Here is a 13,185-nt window from a genome sequence, read left to right on the forward strand (position 1 = left end):
GGGAACAAAAGAAATCTCCAGAAACCCATTCTAACGAAATGAAGGCATATGAATTACCTAACTAAAAAGACCTGAAAATAGCACCCATAAAGATGCTAAATAAGCTCAAGAAATTGATGAACAAATAAAATGAGACTATGAACAAAGAGAGAGTTTCAAGATGAAGAATGCAGTAATTCAACAAATATTTAGCTGAAAGGCTCAACAGTGGACTTGAAGAAGTAGAACAAAGAATTAGTGAACTTGAAAACAAGTCATTTGAATTTTTCCAATCACAGGAACAAAGGGAAAAAAGAATATAAAGTAATTAGAAAAGCCTAAGGGACTACTGGAATACCATCAAGTGCATTATGGAAGTTGAACAAAGAGGAGAGAGAAAAAAGAAGTAGAAAGGTTCTTTAGTGACAGAAAACTTCTCAAATCTGGGGAAGAAAATGGTCAGACACCACATAGGATGAATGCAAAGAAATCACAAGTCATATGATCACAGTATGATCATATGAAAAGTCAAAGAAACAGAAGTCAAAGAAAGCAGCAAGATAAAGCAACTTTGTCACACATGGAAAAATACCCATTAGTGTATCAAGGGATTTCTCAGTAGAAACAATGCAGGGCTGGAAGGGACTGTGAGGATGTATTTTGATGCTAAAAACAACAAACAAAAAAACTGCCACAGAAGAATAAAGTATTTGACATTATTAAAATATCCGTTAGAGATGAAAGAGAAGGATTTTCTGGAAAAACAAAAACTAAGGCAATATATCATCACTAGATCTGCTTTATAAGAAATGGTAATTCTTCAAGTTGAAACAAAAAGATGTAAAACTAAAACATATAAAGCTCACTGGTAAATATATAGAGAAATAATGTTAATAGAGTATTTAAAACACCTTCAATTCTGGTATAAAAATTAAGGGCGAAACATAAAAATACTTATCACATTAATGGAACACCACATAAAAATGTACTTGTGACATCAAACAACAAAGTATGTTTACATGGGGGAGAAAAAAATGTAGCTTTAGTATGTGATTGAGGTCAAACTGTTATGGGCTTAAAATAGACTGTTTTAACTATATTGTATTTATCTGTAAAAAAAAACCTATGCTTTATTTAAACTCCATAGTAACATACCTGTAGAGATATACAAAAGAAAATACAAAAATAAAAAAATGTCAGTACAAAAAATCTATTAAAAAACATAGGGAATACTCAAAAGAGTATAGGAAAAAGAAGAAAAAAGCCAGCAACAACTGAGACAAAAAGGAAACAAAAATGGCAGTAGTACTTCCTTGTTAATAATTACTTTAAATGTAAATGGGTTATACTCCTCAGTCAAGACATAAAATGGTTACTTGAATTAAAAAAAAATCTGTATGCTGCCTTTTAAAGGCTCACTTTTTTTGTGGTACGAGAGTCTGAACTCAGTGCCTACTACATCTTGAGCGACTCCATTAGCCCTTTTTTGTGATGAGTTTTTTTGAGATAGGGTTTCACAAACTATTTGCCCCATTGGCTTCAAACTGCGATCATCCTGATCTCTGCTTCCTGAATAGTTAGGATTACTGGCATGAGCTACCAGTCACCTGGCAACTTACTTTACTTTAGATTTACAAAAATACAACTTGAAAGTAAAATATCAAAAGGATAGTTCATGATAACTACAAGAGAGGAGGGATTGCTATATTCACACCAGAGAAAATAAGACTTCAACTCAAAATTGTTGAAAGAGACAAAGAAGGATCATTATGTAATAATAATGGGGTCAATTCACTAGGAAGACACAAACAAATATGTATCCAACACAACAGATTTCCATATTCCCCCTCAATAATGGAAGAACATGTAGGCAGAAGATCAGTAAGAAAACAAGATTAGAACAATGTCATGGACAAAACGTACCTAGCAGACAGGCACATAACACTCCATGCAACAGGAGAACATATGTTCTTCTCAAGTGTACATGAAACACAGAACATGCTAGGGAGCAAATCTTAACAAATTTAAAACTACTGAAATCACATTACTGATATTTTCCAAGTAGAGTGGAATGAAAACAGCAGAACAACAACTGGAGACTTCATAAATATGTGGAAATTAAACAATACACTCAAACAACCAATGGGTCAAAGAAGAAATTAAAAGAGAAATTGGGAAATGTCTTAAGACAAGTGAAAATAGACACACAATATATCAAGTTATGGAACGCAGCAAAAGCAGTACCAAGAGGGAAGTTTATAGCACTAAACACCTACATTAAAGAAGAAAAAAGATCTCAAATAAACAACTTAGTTTTATACCTAAAGGAACTAGAAAATGAATAAACTAACCCCAAATTAAGCAGAGGAAGGAAAGAGTTAAGATTATAGCAGTAACAAATGAAATAAAGAACAGAAAAAAATTAGTGAAACCAAGCATTTGAGTTTTTTTCCAACAAAACTGACAAACTCTTAGAGAACCCTCAAGTAAGTAAAACCAGAAATGAGAGAGGAGATATTGTAACTGATGCCACCAAAATGGATAGATTACTAGAAACATAAACTTACCAAGAATGAATCAGAGAGAAACAGAAAATGTGAACAAATCTATAACAAGGAGATTAATCAATAATGAAAAAAATCTTCCAAAAAAGATAAGCCTAGGACCAGATGGCTTCCTCAGTGAATTCTACTAAACAGTTAAAGAACTGATGCCAACCCTTCTCAAACACAGAAAATTGAAGAGGAGGGAACACTTCCAAACTCATTTTATGAGGCCAGTATGAACGTGATATCAAAATCTGGAAAAAAACCACTAAAATACAGCCAATATTCCTGATGAACATACATATAAAAATCCTAACCAAAATACTAGCACAAACTGAATTCAGCAGTACATTTAAAAGGATCATCATTAAGGATGGCAAGATAGACCAACATATGAAAACTAACCAAAGTGAAACACTACATAACAAAGGATAAATGTCGCACGACAACTTTAATAAATGCAAGAAAAGCACTTGATAAAATTCATTACCCTTTCATAATATAAATATTTAAAAGGTAGAAATAGTTTGATACAATTTTGGATATGATCATATATATATATAATACACCTAAAGATGCCATAAAAATCCTGTTAGAACTAATATAAATAAAATCATCAAAATTGCATGATATAAAATCAACACACAACAATCCCTGCATTTCTACACAATAACAATGAACAGTTAGTTTCAAAAGGAATTAATAATCCAATAAATTAATAATTTATAACAGCATCTAAAGGTGTATGAAATGGTTAAGAATTAAACCTGATCAAGGAAACAGAAGATTTATACACTGAAAACTACAAAACACTAGTGAATAAAATTGCACACAAATAAATAGAAAGATATGACAAGTTCAAGAACTGGAACACTTCATATTGTGTGAAAATGTCCATACTACTCAAAGCAACCTACAGATTCAATGCAATTTCTATTTATATCCCAAAAGCATTTTTTTCCAGTAACAGAAAAAACAATGCTAGATTTCATAAAGAATCACAAAGGACCCTGGTTAGTCAAAAACAACTTGGAAAAAGAATTTCTGGAGAGCATTGTTGATTTTGAAATGTATTAAAAAGACATGGTAGCAAATAGTATGGCACTGGAATAAATGCAAACTAATGGAACAGGAAAATCCTACAACATACATGGTCGAATCTTCAACAACTGTGTCAACGCTACACACTGAGGAAAACAGTCTCTATACTGACTAAACAAAGAATAAAAGGAGAAACCCGTGATACACCAAGCACAAAAATTAATTCAAAATGGATTCTTGACTTAAGACCTAAGATCATAAAGTTCTTAGAAGTAAACACAAGGGAAAAGCTTTATAACATTTGACTTGACAATGATTTCTGAAAGCACATGCAACAAAAGCAAAAAACAGACAGGAAGGACTATATTTAACTAAAAAGTTTCTTTACAGCACACAAAAAATCAACAATTTTTCTGAAATGGTAACCTAGGGAATGGAGAAAATATTTGTAATACACTGGTAAATGGCAAAACTATGAGGAACTCCTACAATTCAACTGCAAAAACTCCACAAAAAAATGAAAAACCTGTTTGAACAAGCGGAGGACTTGAGTAGACATTTCTCTCAAGGAGACATACAAATGACCACAAGGTATTAAAAAGATGTTCAACATCCTATTATTAGGAAAATACAAGTGTTATAGTACGAATTACAATAAAATACATTACATATATGCAATATATATGTTTGATCTTCACACTCATTTCCGGCATAAGCTCCTAAAACCCTTGGACCCCCCCCCACTGGGGTCTTTTGTATGCTAATGAGATGACTAGTGGCTGGTGACCCCTAGGTAGTCTTAGGATGGAGACTAGTAGCCAGAAAGGTCAAATCAGGAGTTACAGTTCCACCCCCAATCTCCCTGGAGACGTGTATGGGGGCCTAAAAGATGAGCTGTTCACCAACTAGCAATGATTTACTCAATCATGCTTACATAATGAAGCCTTCATAGGAACCCAGAAAGTGATGGGTTGAGAAGCACTTCTCGTTTCTCAACAGCTGAACAGATGGAGGTTTCTGGAGTGTGATACGTCTGGAGAGGGCATGAAAGCTCTCCGCCCTTCTACAACATCCTACCCTGTGTCTCTCTTCTGTCTGCCATTCATCTGTTTCCTTTGTAATATACTTATAATCAACAGGTAAATATAAATAAAATGTTTCCTTGAGTTTTGTGAACTTCTCCGGTAAACTAATATAACCTGAGGAGGATTTGTGAGAACCCCAGATTTGCAGCTGGTTGGTCAGAAATGTAGGTGATACTCTACTATTTGTGACTTGGCATCTGAAATGGGAGGTTAGTCTTGTTGAACTGAGCCCCAACCTGTGGAATCTGAAGCAATTTCAAGGAAGACCGTGTCAGAACTGAAATGAATTAGAGGACACATTGCTGGCATACTCTGGTGAATATTGGATGACATATGTATTCTGTGTTTGGCATGAGAGTACAGAGAAGGAAAAACATTTCTGGTTTTTCTTACTTCTAATAGCAAATAAAAATAACTAGGTATCACTTCATGTCTGCTAAAATGGCTATTAAAACAAATGAAAATTAACAGTGTTGATGAGGATGTGGGGGATTTGAAAGCCTTCTGTATCATTGTTGGGATGCATAATGGTAGTCATGTTGGAAGACTGCGTAGAGTTCCTCACTAAAAACAATAGTTTACTCAATAATGCTACCTTTAGGTAGTTATCCAGAAGAAATAAAACTATGATCTTGAAGAGGTATTTCGTCTCCATGTTCACAGCCACATTACTCATACTAGCCAAAGAAGTGGAAATAATCTACATGTCCATGCACGGATAAAAAATATGGAACATACATATAAAGCAATTACTGTGCAGCAGTAAAAGGCAGTAGATTCTCAAACATGCTGCAGGGTGCTCATAGGACGACAGATACTGCATGACTCCTCTTTCAGGACTTATTTAAAGCAGTCAAACTCATAGAAACAAAGTACAATGATGGCCACCAGGGGCTGAAGGAGGACAAAGTAGAAAACTGCTGTACTGAGTATAGAGATTCATTCCTGCAAAATGGCAAGTCCTCTAGATCTGCTGTACAGCATTGAGCTTATAATTCACAACAGGTACCACGCAGTTAAAATTTTAAGAGGACAGATTTCACGTTCTGTGAAATTTGTGTTTATTCATCACAAAGAAAAAAAACATCTGCCAGACACAATGAGGGCCTTGTTGTTATTGCCTTGCTTCCTCTTAGCTCTAATTTGGTTCCTGCCCCTTCACAGCGGGCTGCAGAATACTGTTGGGCCTTAGGAAGTGGTGAACTTTCTAGACAGCAATCCAGTCAACATACAACTTTCCTATTTCCACCCACACAGAGCCCGGGAGGTGGGAATTCAGGGACTACCCTTCAACCAGCCAGAACCAAATATGGAGTCTGGAGGAAAGGATTCTGACAGGGAATTTGCCCAGTAATTTGGAAGTACAAATGCTTCAGAACTTGAAAATTCATCTGTCTAGAGTTAGGTATGACTGAAATTAAACTAGCTAAATAGTAATATTTAAATGAACACTGTAACTAATCTAAAATATAAGTATCTATGGAAATTGGTGCTGACACAGGTCTAACCAATTTATGCTCAGTATTTCTTATTGAAAAATTAGAACACAGCCCATCCAATCCTTTGATCATATGTGTGTGTGTATATACATATGTAGGTATGTGTGTATATATATATATATATATATATATATATATATATATATATATATATATATAGATAATTTTTTCACAAATAAGTAAACACATACACATGCACACAAAGAATTTGAGTATCAAAGTCTTATGGGAGTTTGGGCTAGCTTTTTTTGCAACAGGTATTTTGGAGGTACCCTGTTTAATTATAATTTCTTGTGGGTTTCATTTTTATCCATATTTACCTTTTGCAAGTAAAGGACTGTTCCCTTCAGGACAGCATAAAAGGTTTTCCATCCTCGCTTTCCTCTTGGAGCTAGAGGGGGAAAAATGTAAAATTTTATTTGAAAGAAATCAGCATTTCAGGAGAATCTAAATCATCATGTGACTATGTTTCAATATTTCTAGTTTACTAGCTATCAAAAAGAATGATAATGAGAATGAAAATTTTCTTGAGGTTTATGATGTACCAGGCAGTATTCAAAAACATTTTCCATTTACTGTGTTATTTAATCCTCACGAAAATTCTACCAGGTAGGTAGGATGATTCTTCTCTTTTTATAAAACTGAATCACATAGAAGTAACCTGTGCATGGTCAGACAACTGTGAAGAGAAGAAGCCAAAAAGGAACCCAGGTAGCATGGATCTACCCTCTGCCCTCTAGTACAGATGACTTCTAGACTGAGAAAACAAGAAATCCAACTTGAAGATACCTATCAATTCAAGAGAAAGGCTAGATTATGAAAGGACTATTCTTTCAGCATTTCTCGAACACCCTGGACTAGATTGCAGCTATAACTGGCATCACACCTATGGCAACCTTGCGGATTTTGGCTGCAAATCTTAATGCAGTACAATTTTTTTTCTTTTATAGAGGGGTACTAGGATTTGAACTCAGGGTCTTGCACTTGATAGGCAAGCATTCTACTACTTGAGCCACACTGCCAGTTCTGAATTTTTTTTTTCTAAATGCTGTCTTTCACTAGATTGTGACTTGAGAGCATGTATCTTTCATCTTCAGAATTCACAGAACAAGGCAGACATTAGACACTGTCACAGATTCTCCAAATTACTTAATGCTTTCAGAAGTTTTTACATTCCTTTTGATTATATTTTTCTGGAGTACAAAGAATTTCTCTATGCACTTAATAAAGTTTTTGTTGGTGGTACTGGGGTTTGAACTGAGGGCTTTGTGCTCGCTAAGCAGGCACTTTGCTCTCTTGCTTGAGCCACTCTGCCAACCCTTTTTATTCTGCTTATTTTGAAAATAGGGTCCCAATTTTTCCCAGGTGTGCCTGGACTGTAATGCTCCTATCTTATGCTTCCTGCTGTAGCAATCTCAGCTTCCCAAGTAGCTATGATTATAGATGTGAGTCACTATGCCCTGCTATTTACTTAATAAACTCTTAAAAGTTATCCTTGGCAAAAGTATACATTTGCAAACCATCTCACACTTTGTTCTTTTTTAATAAGTATATATTAATTGTATATCAAATGAATTTCATCACAACAGTTTCATACATGTATATCATGTACTTTGATCATATTCACCTCCTCATTATTTTCTCGTTTCCCCTCTCCTTTCCCACTGGTTCTCTTCCTCTTCCCAAATAGTCCTTCTACTTTTAAGTCTCTTTGTTGTTGTTGTTTAATCTAGATTCTGCATATGAGAGAAAATGTGATACTGTCTTTCTGAGCCTTGCTTAGAAACTGATGATTTCCAGGTTCCATCCATTTTCCTGCAAATGATATAATTTCACTTTTCTTTCAATAATATCTCATTGCATTCATATGCCACATTTTCTCTGTGAATTCATCAGCTGATGGGCACTTAGGCTGATATCATAATTTGGCTATTGTTGAGTAGTGTCACAATAAACACAGGTGTGCAGGTATCTCTACTATAAGATGACTTTGATTCTTTTTGGAACATACCCAGGAGAATAGCAGGATTATATGGTAGTTCAATTTTTTTTTTTTTTTGAGGAACCTCCATATTGATTTCCATAATGGCTGGACTAATTTATAGTCCCGCTGACAGTAAATAACATTGCTTTCACCCACCCACACATCTCACTGGCATTTTTTGTTTACAATTTATTCCATAACACTAATAAATTAAAATCTATAATGGAAAATACTGTCACCTAAATGTGACTTTTCTAAATATGTTAAATAGATAGCAGGGGTCATTTATTCACATCCTTTTATTAAGTATTTGGCTGTCTTTAGACCTTCTGTAATGTGGTACTTGGTTAATTTAGGAAGTACATTTTTCTTAGGCAGACCCTTTAAGTCTCTTTTAAATGAGTGCTCAGAAATCTTAGGCTTGGAAACTAGGTGAATTATTCACCAACAGAGCCCCAGAACTCCTGCCAGCACCATACTGAGATAACCACCTGGCAAGAAAGGCCTAAAACAAGAGCTCTGCAGGTTGTCATGGGAAATAGAAAATACCATCTCTTCTGTTTCCACTAGGTGAAGCTTAAAAGTGTCTACTCAAAAATGTATGACCAAAGCAAACATGCCATAATCTCTTTTGTAATGAAAAGAATTGGCTAATATGAAATAGAAGCACAGATCAAATGTATAATAATATTCACTACACTGTTCAGGAGATGACAAATTCTGATAAGGCCAGCGTAAAAACCATGCATAACAGAAGGAGTGCAGGCTGTTACAGAGCAGGATCAGAGACAGTGTGGTGTGGTGAAGGAGGCAGATGGAAAGCAAGCTAGCTGTTTTCTAGACGCTGTCCTACCATCCACCAACGCCTAATTGGGAACTCTGAACAAGTCACTCAACCTCTCAGGACTTCAGTCCCTTCGTTTCAAAATGTAGGCAATGCATATAATTTAAGGCAAAGCACTGGCTAAATGCTGGGAGGAAACTTAGAGAAAGTCCTGACACTTTCTATAGGGGGATCATAGGTCCTGGCCTCGAAGAGCTTTACTTCAAATTCCAAAGCTAGCTCAGGGGCATCATGAGGTCCCTTCAGTGCAAACATCTGCAAACCTGTTTTTCTACTTTTAAAATGTAATGTTCTTCATCAGTACCATACCAAGCCTACTAGCCACAGACCCTAAGAACTCTCTGTGTGAAATGTGAAATTAAAGTCACCCCTGACATGAATGCTATGTTACCCTGCACTGCACTCTGGACTTTCCCGTCTCTCTCAGAAGTATCAGACTTAATTTTGCCTTTGGTCAATTACAATTTAGTTGTTTAAGACTTGAATGAAGCAGCCCTCCCAATAAGACAACCAAGAAGCAAGTGTGCATCAGTGTAGTTAGTGTGTGCTCTGACATGTGTTAATCCACCTAAGCTGTGCCATGATGATAAGGGTATTATCATCACTTCCATTTTACACAGGAGAGCGCGGCAGACAAGTGGACTTGAAAATGGGGACCATGGGGACTGGAGTAGGCTGCTGTGGTTTCAAACCCCTCCCCCATACACACTGTTGCAACCGCTCTGACACACACTGTGAACTGCAGGATGGGCTGGGGGCCAGGAGCCAAGACACCGTTCCTCAGAACAATGATCACAAATGCATGGAAACTCACTTCCCAGCACATGTGCCACTGAGGACACACAACTGGGTAATGATTTTAACTGTGGTTATAAAGAAACACCATGGGATGAGGCATGAGGGATCAACAGGAAATTCAGTGAATGTGACTAAAAAGCTTTAACTACAAGAGTGGTAGGGAGTTGGTAAACAGATGTATTTTAACAAATATCCAGGTATCCACTGTGACAAGATGTTGATGGAACTTAACTAAAGGATGCTGTTTTTATGTTTGGATGATTTCACAGAGGTTCTTAATGTATATCTTTACAAAGATAAGTATTATTAAGTCCAAAGATAATCAATTGGTTTGCTTCCTGAAAATACAAGGACCTTAGAGTGTGTTAATTCCAGCCATTTACCTTTCTCCACTTAAGTAAGAGAAATGCCTATTACTTTAGCTTTTTAAAAAAAAGTACTAAGAAACTGATATTGTTATTATTTTATAAGGTGCTACTGTTTGTTTAGAATTACCCTCATTTTACTTTTATCTTTATTACTTCTTTCCATTATTCAAATTTTCTTCAGAGGCATTTTTAGTTACTTCTTGAAGTCTATCCTTAGTTCCTTTAGTAAGGGTTTTGGTGGCAGATACTTTTCTATTTTTGTGTATAAAAAAAGGATTTCCTAAAAAAATCCCAGATTGACAATTCCTTTTTATTTCATGGTCTTTTGACTACCATCAGTGTAGGTTTGTCTACTCTGAGTCTAAAAATTTATTTAAGTATGGATTTCTTTTAGATTAACACCTGATGTTCTCTGAGCGTCCTGTGCATCATTTTGAAAAATCTGTACCCGTTATAGCTTTGACTATTGTCATCTGCCTCGTTTCTACTCCCATAACCTTGTAACACTCAATTCTGACTTCTCACTTCCTTTCATGAGTGTCTTAACTGCTCTTTTGTATTTTCCATCTCTTTGTTCTTTAGTGCTTAAAGCTGTTGAATTTTATGCCCAGTAGTGGTTGGCCCTCCAGACCCAGAGCTGCCCTGGAGGATTAGAGCCCCAGGTTAGCCCACCTCCCTGGGTTTGGACTCATGCTTTATTCTTGGCCTCACCAGATTTCCTTTGATTGTTACATGTTCATCTATTTATTTAAAAGGTGTTTAAAAATATTTTCTCTGCCACTCTTAGATGTTTCATAATGGAAGAGTTCAGAATCTGTAGGTCATTGTACTGGGACAAATAGACTCTCTAGTTCTTTTCCTTTTATTCTTTATAAAGAAAACTTATTCACAAACTCTGCCATCTAAGAATTCGTTTGGAAGAAGATATAGGAGGTATTGGGGGTGATAACAGGAGGCAGAGAGAAACTAGAACATGGGAACTAGTCAGGAGGTTATTAAAATAGCACAGACGAGAGACAATGAGAGATAAAGGCTAGAACACAGAGTTATAAAAAAATTATAATAAAGAAATGGAAGGAGAGAGGGAGGGGTAACTTTAATGGAGGCATTTATACTGCACTGCTCTGCCCACCAGGCCAGCATTACACACAGCCCTTCTGCCTGATAGGGCAGGCAGTACTTCTAGTTCATATTAGCACCTCCATAACTAATCACACTTGCTGCTGAGGAGGCTCTCCGTCTGAAGATTTCGAAGCTATTATACTCAGTGGTTCAGCTGAGGAAACATGTTATCGATACACTAAAAAGAGGAAATCATCCAGGACAATCCTTGCCATGGTCAGATCTGCTACTCCTCTGTTTGTAGGGAGGATGTAGGGGTGGAGGAGGATGGAGTGGCGCTGGTGGTGGTGGTGTGTGGTATGCCTGTGTATCAGGGAAGGAAATGATAAGACAGGTGGAGAAATCAGGTAATGTCTCTAATCTCTCTGTACTCTAGGGCCCTAAAGGTATACCCACTTAGAGCTAAGATCTCAGAACAGAACACACACAATCCCTGTGTCTGCCCTCTCAGGTGCCACCAGATCAATATTTCTGAGGAATAATAATGCTGAATAGCCATAATAATTATGGTAATGGTGCAGCAACAGTTAATGTTTTTGAGCACATATTCTTTTAGGCATCATTCTAAGACTTGTCATGTACAAACTAAAGCCTACAACTCTGCGAGGGGTCACTATTGCAATCTCTGTTTTATAGATACCGAGCCTGAAGGCTCACCTGACATGCAGCACAGGTCACTTCCTCTCTAGACACACTGTCTTGGATAACTCTGGGATAGACAGATAATCAAATTATTTAAGAGATGATTCAGCAAAGGATCCTGACCTATCAGGAAAAAGAGTGCTCCAAACAGATTAAATGCACATTTACTGTTAATAGTCTACAGAACTGTATCAGTACATAATCCCTTGGGACTGTTTCCTGCCCACTGTGGGTTAAAATAAGAAGCATAAAAAGCCAACAAGCCTCTGTGATTATAATTCTGCAACACACACACACATACACACACACAGAAGAATACATTTCTGCAAAAGAAAAATTGTCACTCGCTCCAAAGATGGGTGATACTGGAACAATCACTGAATCTTTAATACTTCAAATCAATTCTTATGACCTCATCTTTATTACTGTGAATAATATTTTGGCTTTAGTTTACCACCAATTTTCATAAAAGAGTAGAATGCATAACCATATAACCAGGATTGAAATGACAGACTGTCACCCTTCTTTCATAAAGGGGAATGAATAAAATTTTCCTAAGCAATAAAATATTTAGCAAAGAATACATGCTACAATATAAAGTTGCTTATTTCTAATCCCCCAAAGCTATAATCTTCATATAAAAGTTTGTATTCGCATGCTATCCTGTTCAACTTTAATTTCTTCTCAACTGAACTAAGAAAGGATTGTGTTTAAAATCTTACCATTTCAGTTTTTCTATTTTATCCAAGGGTGGGATACTTTTTCCTATGTCAGAATCTTGTGCCATTTTGACCAGTCCTCACTGTAGGTTCCTCTTCTTCTGGTTTACTATTATATATGCAAAGGCAGAGTGTGCACATTGTCCATTTCATATACCAACCTTTCATTATCATTTGTTTTCCTAAATAATCTTCCATTGCTCTATGTAAAATTATTTTAAAAAGACCTTCCCCTCCAGGGGTCAGTAAGCCCCATCCATATTCACATTGAAAAGAATTTATTCACGTGGCCTAAAGAATAACAATGTAGGCCTTGCCGGGTCAAGAACAGCAGAAATATGAAAGTGAGATAGTTCTAATTCAAAAGACTTCCAATTTCACTAGGTTCATGGCAAATGATATTCAAAATACACTTCAGTCCCAATGAGGGCATTCTAAAATAAATTCAGCACCTTGTGAACTTGGAAACAAAGATGTGGTCAGAAAAAGTTCTATATTCATACAATGAGGTCACATCTGTATTAGATTTGTAAAAGGCACAAGGTATTTTTGAAGTTG

General features: G+C 36.2%; 1 protein-coding gene across 10 annotated transcripts in view; it reads right to left on the reverse strand.

Moving 5' to 3' along the window:
• Psd3 (pleckstrin and Sec7 domain containing 3) overlaps nucleotides 1-13,185 on the reverse strand; it is a 498,369-nt gene that overhangs the window by 57,489 nt on the left and 427,695 nt on the right. For all 10 annotated transcript variants that reach the window (XM_074055085.1, XM_074055084.1, XM_074055086.1 and 7 more), the window contains one exon: nucleotides 6,471-6,541. In XM_074055085.1, the coding sequence (XP_073911186.1) occupies nucleotides 6,471-6,541 (71 nt within the window). The remainder of the gene's footprint in view (nucleotides 1-6,470; nucleotides 6,542-13,185) is intronic.

This window comes from Castor canadensis, chromosome 14 (genome assembly GCF_047511655.1).
Source record: "Castor canadensis chromosome 14, mCasCan1.hap1v2, whole genome shotgun sequence".
NCBI classification, from domain to species: domain Eukaryota; kingdom Metazoa; phylum Chordata; class Mammalia; order Rodentia; family Castoridae; genus Castor; species Castor canadensis.